Source organism: Oncorhynchus kisutch, linkage group LG29 (assembly GCF_002021735.2).
Source record: "Oncorhynchus kisutch isolate 150728-3 linkage group LG29, Okis_V2, whole genome shotgun sequence".
Taxonomy (NCBI): domain Eukaryota; kingdom Metazoa; phylum Chordata; class Actinopteri; order Salmoniformes; family Salmonidae; genus Oncorhynchus; species Oncorhynchus kisutch.
The window spans coordinates 3,035,510-3,047,983 of NC_034202.2; the positions used below are offsets into that span (position 1 = coordinate 3,035,510).

Consider the following 12,474-nt stretch of genomic DNA (forward strand, 5'->3'; position numbering starts at 1 on the left):
CACACAGTCATCCGTAACAACTTGCATGCTAGCCTCGAAGCGAGCATAAAAGGCATTTAGCTCGTCTGGTAGGCTCGTGCCACTGGGCAGCTCACGGCTGGGTTTCCCTTTGTAGTCCGTAATATTCTTCAAGCCCTGCCACATCTGACGAGCATCAGAGCCGGTGTAGTAGGATTCAATCTTAGTCCTGTATTGATGCTTTGCCTGTTTGATGGTTTGTCGGAGGGCATAGCAGGATTTCTTATAGGCGTCCGGATTAGAGTCCTGCTCCTTGAAAGCGGCAGCTCTAGCCTTTATCTCAGTGCGGATGCTGCCTGTAATCCATGGCTTCTTGTTGGGATATGTACGTACGGTCACTGTGGGGATGACGTCGTCGATGCACTTATTGATGAAGGCGATGACTGAGGTGGTGTACTCCTCAATGCCATTGGATGAATCCCGGAACAGATTCCAGTCTGTGCAACAAAACAGTCCTGTAGCATAGCAACCGCATCATCTGACCACTTCCGTATTGAGAAAGTCACTGGTACTTCCGGCTTTAGTTTTTGCTTGTAAGCAGGAATCAGGAAGATAGAATTATGGTCAGATTTGCCAAATGGAGGGCAGGGGAGAGCTGTGTATGCATTTCTGTGTGTGGAGTAAAGGTGGTCTAGAGTTTTTTTCCCTCTGGTTGCACATGTGACATGCTGGTAAAAATTTGGTAAAACTGATTTAAGTTTTCCTGCATTAAAGTCCCCGGCCACTAGGAGTGCCGCTTCTGCGTGAGCATTTTCTTGTTTGCTTATGGCCTTATATAGCTTGTTTAGAGCGGTCTTAGTGCCAGCATCGGTCTGTGGTGGTAAATAGACAGCTACGAATAACATAGATGAGAACTTTCTTGGTATATAATGTGGTCTACAGCTTATCATAAGGTACTCTACCTCAGGCGAGCAATACCTCGAGACTTCTTTAATATTAGACATCACACACCAGCTGTTATTGACAAATCAGTTCCAATCTAAGTGCCAATGCCATCTAGCAAACTCCAGGAATTTACATTTGTTGGATGGCATGATAATAGAGCTCTTTGGCCACACACACCAGTGGTGGGTTTGGCATCGAAAAGAGGAATCATATACAGAAAGTAACTTCATACCTATGCACCAAGCATGCACGCACACACACACACACAGACACACACACACACACACACACACACACTTACTATCTGACTTTTGTTTTCATTCTCTAGTTAGTCATTGGTGGCAGTGTAGTAGCATTGAGCATTGAAAGTAAGGGTCTTTCCAAGCAGTAGAACTCTGTCTTTGGCAGTGTAATGTATCTGATGTGTGTAATAGTCCCTTTATTACCAAATATATTTATAACTAACCCAAGATAGATCATCTGTGTCATTTACAATGTTAGCAAATGAAGCTTTGTAGGCAGAACAAGCAAGGAGGTGGGAAAAGCCAAGCACGAGCTAGTGAGATCCTATTGGCGCTTTGTAACATGTATTTGCATATTTCTGTCAGAGAACGCCACCTCTGTGAAGTGCGCGTGTGCACAAACTCAATTCGACCTTGCACCTCTTCAAACAACGCAATTTTTTTAAACTGGCAAAGTATCAATTCTATAAAACTTTGTGCACTGTGTTCGTAACAGATTCTAGTTTTGGGAGCAGAAAAATGTATTGAGATCAGATGTTTCATCGATGAGACATTAGCAGAATGCCGGCCCAGTTTCACCTAGTTCCATCCTCTTCCACTACCCGCGACTGGACTTCCTTTAACTACAATATTTGGTGGTGAGAAAACTTTCTAAACAGATGCTTCAGCTTTATAGCCCCTGTGATGGGTTACCGCTTCTGTCTGTGCTACATCAGAGCAGGTGGTTTTCATTTGCTGTACTTTTGAGCCTGGCTCTTGATTATGTACTGTACAATAAGCATTGGCCAGAGGGATGCCCAAAACAGAGCTAGAGTAACTGATAATATTGACGATGATAATGGTATGAGGATTAGAGGTCGACCGATTAATCGGAATGGCCGATTAATTAGGGCCGATTTCAAGTTTTCATATCAATCGGAAATCGGTATTTTAAAAAATTTTGATACCTTTATTTAACTAGGCAAGTCAGTTAAGAACACATTCTTATTTTCAATGACGGCCTAGGAACGGTGGGTTAACTGCCTTGTTCAGGGGCAGAACGACAGATTTTCACCTTGTCAGCTCGGGGGATCCAATCTTGCAACCTTACAGTTAACTAGTCCAACGCAATAACGACCTGCCTCTCTCTCATTGCACTCCACAAGGAGGCTGCCTGTTACGCGAATGCAGTAAGCCAAGGTAAGTTGCTAGCTAGCATTAAATTTATCTTATAAAAAACAATCAATCATAATCACTAGTTAACTACACATGGTTGATGATATTACTAGATATTATCTAGCGTGTCCTGCGTTACATATAATCTGACTGAGCATACAAGTATCTAAGTATCTGACTGAGCGATGGTAGGCAGAAGCAGGCACGTAAACATTCAATCAAACAGCATTTTTCGTGTGTTTTGCCAGCAGCTCTTCATTGTGCGTCAAGCATTGCGCTGTTTATGACTTCAAGCCTATCAACTCCCAAGATGAGGTTGGTGTAACCGAAGTGAAATGGCTGGCTAGTTAGCGTGCGCTAATTGTCGTTGTGTTGCAGGTTCAAGCCCAGGGAGGAGCGAGGAGAGGGACGGAAGCTATACTGTTACACTGGCAATACTAAAGTGCCTATAAGAACATCCAATAGTCAAAGGTTAATGAAATACGAATGGTATAGAGGGAAATAGTCCTATAATTCCTATAATAACTACAACCTAAAACTTCTTACCTGGGAATATTGAAGACTCATGTTAAAAGGAACCACCAGCTTTCATATGTTCTCATGTTCTGAGCAAGGAACTGAAACGTTAGCTTTCTTACATAGCACATATTGCACTTTTACTTTCTTTTCCAACACTTTGTTTTTGCATTATTTAAACCAAATTGAAGACGTTTCATTACTTACTTGAGGCTAAATTGATTTTAATGATGTAATATATTGAGTTAAAATAAGTGTTCATTCAGTATTGTTGTAATTGTCATTATTACAAATTTAAAAAATGGCTGATTAATCGGTATTAGCTTTTTTGGTCCTCCAATAATCGGTAGCGGTATCGGCGTTGAAAAATCATAATCGGTCGACCTCTAATGAGGATAATGATTGATGATGATGATCGTGATGATGATCTCTGTCTGTTTATAGGGAGGAGGTTCAGCAGAACTGTGTTCGTTGGAAAAAGAAGTTCTCCTTTGTCTGTAAAATGAGTGCCAATCCTACCACTGGAGTCCTGGACCGATGCATCTGCAGGGTTTCTGTACGCAAGGTAACTACATCTCCCATCAACCCCTGCTCTAGTCATTTACCCTGCAAAATAATGGCACTGTCCATTGTGTAGTGTTTTACCATACCAAATAATGGTATCGTGTAGACAACATTGAGGAGATATTTTCCTAGTGCAAAACAGCAGTGAGAAAATGTTACATTATTAACCTGTTATAAGAAAATGAATCCGTAGTTACTCTGGTATTAAGCATACCTTGTCAATGGAAGCCTTCTCCCTTACTTTGATCTCCAACTCTGATGTAAATGAGACGTTCCCAGACTTTTCACACCTACTTACTACACACTAGATCAACTTTGACAGGTGTTTTTCAATGTATTTTCTGCAGTCAGTTCTATGGACCCTTTTATATGTTTTGTTGTTTACTTTAGGCTCTTATTAGCGACAATGCTAGCTACAGTACATTTGACTCATTTAGCAGACGCTCTTATCCAGAGTGAGTGCAGACATTTTCATACTTTTTTTGTACTGGTCCCCCAAAACCACAAGCCCTGGCGAATCAAACCCACAACCCTGGTGTTGCAAGTGCCTTTCTCTACCAACTGAGCTACACGGGATCTACTGTACTGTACTCCTCCCTATGGTGTTACCATGGTATCAGCAAATATGAGGATTGAGAAAAGTGACTCTACCTTTATTGTATCAGTAATGACTGATTGGAGATCAGGGTGTGACTAGAATCACACAGCTCAGTATCTGCTACTATGACATGGAGTCCTCAGAACTCAGATCAGTTCATCTGTAGGGAGTGGGGACACTATAATGTAATGCATGTAAACTGTTGTTAACGTCTCAGCTATACACTTTGTGGTTTTATAAGGCACCTTTTCTTCTAGTGTAGCATACAAGTGCCCACTGTTAAAACCACATTCTGTAAGATTATTCAGAATGAAAAGATTAACACAATCATTTATAATCAAACTTTTCAAGTGGTTCCTTCCTTTAATTTGTTTAGTCTCCTAGTGTTTGAATGCACTTGAAATATGAATCCTAGCCACTTAATGTCATATGCTGTAGAATAGACTATAGAAGGAAAGAAAGTGTGTTTCTTCTGAAAGTGTTAGGGCACACATGAGTTTGTGCTTCAGGTATTTAATCTGCTTCTTCTTGTCATTGCAGGAGCTTAAAGGAGGAAAGACGTTTTCAAAGGTATGAAGACAAAAAAATGTTGCCATCTAATTTTTCAGCACACTACTTTTTCTTTAGCGGGTAGATCAGCTTTAACATTACTGATAGATTGTGGCTTCCATCAATGTTATTGTCTACATCATTTCCATAACACCCCATATATATTTTTTGTAAATATACGGTACCAGTCAGGTTTTGACACACCTACTAATTCCATGTTTTTTAAATTTTTTTAAACTATTTTCTACATTGTAGAATAATAATGAAGACATCAAAGCTATGAAATAACACATATGGAATAATGTAATTTGCAATTTATATAGTATTTTTTTTCTTCATTTTTAATCCCAGGCTCCAGTCCCCGCAGGAGGCCTTTTGCCTTTTGGTAGGTCGTCATTGTAAATAAGAATTTGTTCTTAACTGACTTAGTTAAACAAAGGTTAAATACAAAATAAAAAAACGAATGAAAATATATTTTAGATTTGAGATTCTTCAAAGTAGCCACCCTTTGCATTGATGACGGCTTTGCACACTCTTTGCATTCTCTCAACCAGCTTCACCTGGAATGCTTTTCCAACAGTCTTTAAGGAGTTCCCACATATATTTTGATTTGTTTAACACTTTTTTGGTTACTACATGATTCCATATGTGTTATTTCATAGTTTTGATGTCTTCACTATTATTCGACAATGTAGAAAATAGTAAAAATAAAGAAAAACCCTTGAACGAGTACGTGTTCCAGGCTTTTGATTGGGTTTTCCCCTAACCCTGCCACCTGTCCCCTAATTGGAGTAAACAAATGGACAACAACGCTTAGTCTTCTACTTCCAATTTATACATACTATATACATTTTATGGACTCAGTATATTTTACAATGGTTATCTTGTTTGGTTTTTAGTCCAATCCCTCTCTCAACCCCTCCCATATATCGCTGAAGACCATCCAGACCATCCAGTTAGATTTTTATTTGACATATATTTTTCAACTGTGCTGTTTCACAAAAGCTCTGAACCTATATACATTTTACAGACCCAGTATATTTTACATTAGTTATCTTATTATTATTTTTAGTCCCCCCCTTCAGCTCCACTCAACCCCTCCCTCCCATCTATCTATTTGTATTTATATTTGCATTATATTTTTAAACATTATTATATAATTGATTTTAAATTAATGATAAACATTATTATATAATTGAATCGATTGACTATGACTTTTTAAATGACCCAGCAGTGCTATTTGCAGAGTTAGCTCCAGGTAAATGTTGCAATTCTTCAGCCATTCCTGAACCTGCGACCAAAAACAAGCTACATATGGACAGTACCAAAACAAATTATCTAATGATTCTGTCTCTTCGCAGCAAAATCTGCAACGCTGGGATGGATGTATCCCCATATACAGTGCCTTGCGAAAGTATTCGGCCCCCTTGAACTTTGCGACCTTTTGCCACATTTCAGGCTTCAAACATAAAGATATAAAACTGTATTTTTTTGTGAAGAATCAACAACAAGTGGGACACAATCATGAAGTGGAACGACATTTATTGGATATTTCAAACTTTTTTAACAAATCAAAAACTGAAAAATTGGGCGTGCAAAATTATTCAGCCCCCTTAAGTTAATACTTTGTAGCGCCACCTTTTGCTGCGATTACAGCTGTAAGTCACTTGGGGTATGTCTCTATCAGTTTTGCACATCGAGAGACTGACATTTTTTCCCATTCCTCCTTGCAAAACAGCTCGAGCTCAGTGAGGTTGGATGGAGAGCATTTGTGAACAGCAGTTTTCAGTTCTTTCCACAGATTCTCGATTGGATTCAGGTCTGGACTTTGACTTGGCCATTCTAACACCTGGATATGTTTATTTTTGAACCATTCCATTGTAGATTTTGCTTTATGTTTTGGATCATTGTCTTGTTGGAAGACAAATCTCCGTCCCAGTCTCAGGTCTTTTGCAGACTCCATCAGGTTTTCTTCCAGAATGGTCCTGTATTTGGCTCCATCCATCTTCCCATCAATTTTAACCATCTTCCCTGTCCCTGCTGAAGAAAAGCAGGCCCAAACCATGATGCTGCCACCACCATGTTTGACAGTGGGGATGGTGTGTTCAGGGTGATGAGCAGTGTTGCTTTTACGCCAAACATAACGTTTTGCATTGTTGACCAAAAAGTTCAATTTTGGTTTCAACTGACCAGAGAACCTTCTTCCACAAGTTTGGTGTGTCTCCCAGGTGGCTTGTGGCAAACTTTAAACGACACTTTTTATGGATATCTTTAAGAAATGGCTTTCTTCTTGCCACTCTTCCATAAAGGCCAGATTTGTGCAATATACGACTGATTGTTGTCCTATGGACAGAGTCTCCCACCTCAGCTGTAGATCTCTGCAGTTCATCCAGAGTGATCATGGGCCTCTTGGCTGCATCTCTGATCAGTCTTCTCCTTGTATGAGCTGAAAGTTGAGAGGAACGGCCAGGTCTTGGTAGATTTGCAGTGGTCTGATACTCCTTCCATTTCAATATTATCGCTTGCACAGTGCTCCTTGGGATGTTTAAAGCTTGGGAAATCTTTTTGTATCCAAATCCGGCTTTAAACTTCTTCACAACAGTATCTCGGACCTGCCTGGTGTGTTCCTTGTTCTTCATGATGCTCCCTGCGCTTTTAACGGACCTCTGAGACTATCACAGTGCAGGTGCATTTATACGGAGACTTGATTACACACAGGTGGATTGTATTTATCATCATTAGTCATTTAGGTCAACATTGGATCATTCAGAGATCCTCACTGAACTTCTGGAGAGAGTTTGCTGCACTGAAAGTAAAGGGGATGAATAATTCTGCACGCCCAATTTTTCAGTTTTTGATTTGTTAAAAAAGTTTGAAATATCCAATAAATGTCGTTCCACTTCATGATTGTGTCCCACTTGTTGTTGATTCTTCACAAAAAAATACAGTTTTATGTCTTTATGTTTGAAGCCTGAAATGTGGCAAAAGGTCGCAAAGTTCAAGGGGGCCGAATACGTTCGCAAGGCACTGTATATATATATATATTCTATTGGTTGCAAGAATTTTGTATAATAATTTAAACTGAAAGGTTTTGAATACAGCATTATTTTGTGTATCAGTTCACAAACCATGTCCCATGGAATTGGTACATCAAATCTCTTCCCAACTATTTTGTTTATTTCTATATGGCACAGCTGTCCATTTTTTTGTCCTTTAATGAAACTGGTATACTTTTCTATTTGACACAACTTTCTTTTACCAATTTGGGGATTTAATGCAGGGTCGACAGGCAAGGTCCTTACTTTTCCCCCGTCCACTTGCCTCTCTTTTGTGCTAATGCCATAATTAATTGGTTGTAATTTGGGTAGAGCAGTCATTTCCATTTTGTTAGCTGCACTGCACTCCACATGTCCTATTTATTTATAATTTACAAAGATTATACAATTTTATTTAGAATTAAAAATGTATATATTTATATATATACATCTGTATATTTGAGTTTAACCATCATAGTTGCTCTAATATTTGTTCTGTCTTTCCTGGTGGGTTAAACTGAAATTGCAACAAACTTTCGATTATTGGCTCATATAATTAAAAAAAAACTGTTCGCTAGGTGTAGGCAAAGCCATAAGCAAATAGGTAAACTGTGATATGACTAATACTTATTTTCCACCATAATTTGCAAATAAGTTCATAAAAAATCCTACAATGTGATTTTCTGGATTTTTTTCCCTCCTTTTGTCTGTCATAGTTGAAGTGTACCTATGATGAAAATTACAGGCCTCTCTCATCTTTTTAAGTGGGAGTACTTGCACAATTGGTGGCTGACTAAATACGTTTTTGCCCCACTGTATGTAAAGAAAAAAGTATTTAATAAGAATATTTCATTCATTCAGATCTAGGATGTGTTATTTTAGTGTTCCCTTTATTTTTTTGAGCAGTGTATAATGTTTACATACCCTACATTACTTATCTCATATGTATATACTGTATTCTATACCATCTACTGCATCTTGCCTATGCCGTTCGGCCATCGTTCATCCATATATTTTTATGTACATATTCTTATTCATTCCTTTACATGTGTGTATAAGGTAGTTGTTGTGAAATTGTTAGATTACTTGTTGGTTATAACTGGTCGGAACTAGAATCACAAGCATTTCGCTACACTCGCATTAACATCTGCTAACCATGTGTATGTGACAAATAAAATGTGATTTGATATGATTTATTTATTTCAATTGACTCATTCCCTTATATGAACTGTAACTCAGTAAAACATTTGACATTGTTGATCATCAAGGTTTTCATTAGCAGCTTTGATAAATTCCTTGCATATTATTCTCACCCATCTGGGGGCTTTGGCTTTGTTGGACCCTGCCAGGCAGGCGCAGACTGTTGAGGTGCCAGTGCTGCTTTAGTGGGTCTCTGACCGTGTTACTCTTTCTGTCTTGGCTGCGTATCGGCTACTTGCAGTAGGACTATAAAACAAACATGGACTTCTCCGTAGTGTGTGGTTCGCTCAGGTGAGTGTCTAGGGTATAGGGTTGGGAACCGTTCCATCATGACAGGACAATAAATAAAGCAACTATATTTAGAATTTATTTTAAAATGAATAACCCATATCTGCACAAAATTGAAGGCTCCACTACGTTTGTGTGGATGCCTGTTTGGGCGTGTCTGTACAGTTGGCACACCATTTGTACAGTATATCTGGAACAGTGTTTGTGTGGATGCCCATTTGGTTGGCACACCAGTTGGCACACCATTTGTACAGTATATCTGGAACAGTGTTTGTGTGGATGCCCGTTTGGTTGGCACACCAGTTGGCACACCATTTGTACAGTATATCTGGAACAGTGTTTGTGTGGATGCCCGTTTGGTTGGCACACCAGTTGGCACACCATTTGTACAGTATATCTGGAACAGTGTTTGTGTGGATGCCCGTTTGGTTGGCACACCAGTTGGCACACCATTTGTACAGTATATCTGGAACAGTGTTTGTGTGGATGCCCGTTTGGTTGGCACACCAGTTGGCACACCATTTGTACAGTATATCTGGAACAGTGTTTGTGTGGATGCCCGTTTGGTTGGCACACCAGTTGGCACACCATTTGTACAGTATATCTGGAACAGTGTTTGTGTGGATGCCCGTTTTGGTTGGCACACCAGTTGGCACACCATTTGTACAGTATATCTGGAACAGTGTTTGTGTGGATGCCCGTTTGGTTGGCACACCAGTTGGCACACCATTTGTACAGTATATCTGGAACAGTGTTTGTGTGGATGCCCGTTTGGTTGGCACACCAGTTGGCACACCATTTGTACAGTATATCTGGAACAGTGTTTGTGTGGATGCCCGTTTGGTTGGCACACCAGTTGGCACACCATTTGTACAGTATATCTGGAACAGTGTTTGTGTGGATGCCCGTTTGGTTGGCACACCAGTTGGCACACCATTTGTACAGTATATCTGGAACAGTGTTTGTGTGGATGCCCGTTTGGTTGGCACACCAGTTGGCACACCATTTGTACAGTATATCTGGAACAGTGTTTGTGTGGATGCCCGTTTGGTTGGCCCACCCGTTGGCACACCATTTGTACAGTATATCTGGAACAGTGTTTGTGTGGATGCCCGTTTGGTTGGCACACCCGTTGGCACACCATTTGTACAGTATATCTGGAACAGTGTTTGTGTGGATGCCCGTTTGGTTGGCACACCAGTTGGCACACCATTTGTACAGTATATCTGGAACAGTGTTTGTGTGGATGCCCGTTTGGTTGGCACACCAGTTGGCACACCATTTGTACAGTATATCTGGAACAGTGTTTGTGTGGATGCCCGTTTGGTTGGCACACCAGTTGGCACACCATTTGTACAGTATATCTGGAACAGTGTTTGTGTGGATGCCCGTTTGGTTGGCACACCAGTTGGCACACCATTTGTACAGTATATCTGGAACAGTGTTTGTGTGGATGCCCGTTTGGTTGGCACACCAGTTGGCACACCATTTGTACAGTATATCTGGAACAGTGTTTGTGTGGATGCCCGTTTGGTTGGCACACCAGTTGGCACACCATTTGTACAGTATATCTGGAACAGTGTTTGTGTGGATGCCCGTTTGGTTGGCACACCAGTTGGCACACCATTTGTACAGTATATCTGGAACAGTGTTTGTGTGGATGCCCGTTTGGTTGGCACACCAGTTGGCACACCATTTGTACAGTATATCTGGAACAGTGTTTGTGTGGATGCCCGTTTGGTTGGCACACCAGTTGGCACACCATTTGTACAGTATATCTGGAACAGTGTTTGTGTGGATGCCCGTTTGGTTGGCACACCAGTTGGCACACCATTTGTACAGTATATCTGGAACAGTGTTTGTGTGGATGCCCGTTTGGTTGGCACACCAGTTGGCACACCATTTGTACAGTATATCTGGAACAGTGTTTGTGTGGATGCCCGTTTGGTTGGCACACCCGTTGGCACACCATTTGTACAGTATATCTGGAACAGTGTTTGTGTAGATGCCCGTTTGGTTGGCACACCAGTTGGCACACCATTTGTACAGTATATCTGGAACAGTGTTTGTGTGGATGCCCGTTTGGTTGGCACACCAGTTGGCACACCATTTGTACAGTATATCTGGAACAGTGTTTGTGTGGATGCCCGTTTGGTTGGCACACCAGTTGGCACACCATTTGTACAGTATATCTGGAACAGTGTTTGTGTGGATGCCCGTTTGGTTGGCACACCAGTTGGCACACCATTTGTACAGTATATCTGGAACAGTGTTTGTGTGGATGCCCGTTTGGTTGGCACACCAGTTGGCACACCATTTGTACAGTATATCTGGAACAGTGTTTGTGTGGATGCCCGTTTGGTTGGCACACCAGTTGGCACACCATTTGTACAGTATATCTGGAACAGTGTTTGTGTGGATGCCCGTTTGGTTGGCACACCAGTTGGCACACCATTTGTACAGTATATCTGGAACAGTGTTTGTGTGGATGCCCGTTTGGTTGGCACACCAGTTGGCACACCATTTGTACAGTATATCTGGAACAGTGTTTGTGTGGATGCCCGTTTGGTTGGCACACCAGTTGGCACACCATTTGTACAGTATATCTGGAACAGTGTTTGTGTGGATGCCCGTTTGGTTGGCACACCCGTTGGCACACCATTTGTACAGTATATCTGGAACAGTGTTTGTGTGGATGCCCGTTTGGTTGGCACACCCGTTGGCACACCATTTGTACAGTATATCTGGAACAGTGTTTTACAGTACATTTTACAGCCTCAATAATGGTAAAACCGCGGTGGTAAAAGAAAGGTCATTGTACATTAGGTCCAGAGCTCAAGCCAACTAACTGTAGTATGACATACATGTGACAAAACATTGTGACACAGGATGGGACTTTTGGGGATGTTGGGAAAATAGGACAGTGACATGGACTACTTTTTCCCTGCCTTATTTTCCATCCATAGTGTTTATAGTTTATAGGGTTTCCACTAGTTGACAGTAAACTGTGTGAAGTACCTTTTTAGCTTCGGTGACCCTGACCTAAGTTTGTAGGTGTGACCTACCAAGTAACCCAGCCAGTGATTAACACAGGTAACTAAGGGTGATGTCTGGATTGGATACAGCTCATGTCAAATTGAAGTTGGAAAATATAGCATTTTTGCTAACCCTAACCTAATTCTCCTTACTTTTATTCTTCTAACCTGCTGCGTAAGTTCCCCTTACCTGCTACGAAAAGTCCATTTTAAATAAGCTCTATTCTATCCAGTCAAAACTGTAACTAAGTCTGTGGATAGTGCCACCATTACCAACAGGCCCTTCGGATTTCTAGAAATGACTGACATATGGTAGTAGCCTATTCATAGTGTCTATACTTGTGCTTCAGAAGAAGTACTGCATTAAGATATTATAACATCTTTAGTCT

The 12,474-nt window shown here is 40.8% G+C and overlaps 1 protein-coding gene across 2 annotated transcripts in view; it reads left to right on the forward strand.

Moving 5' to 3' along the window:
• LOC109873835 (protein FAM102A) overlaps window positions 1-12,474 on the forward strand; it is a 63,204-nt gene that overhangs the window by 36,456 nt on the left and 14,274 nt on the right. For both annotated transcript variants that reach the window (XR_002252645.2, XM_020465558.2), the window contains exons 3-4: window positions 3,261-3,381; window positions 4,519-4,548. Coding sequence is in view for 1 of the 2 variants with exons in the window: in XM_020465558.2 (XP_020321147.1) it covers window positions 3,261-3,381; window positions 4,519-4,548 (151 nt within the window). In the remaining variant the exon portion in view is untranslated. The remainder of the gene's footprint in view (window positions 1-3,260; window positions 3,382-4,518; window positions 4,549-12,474) is intronic.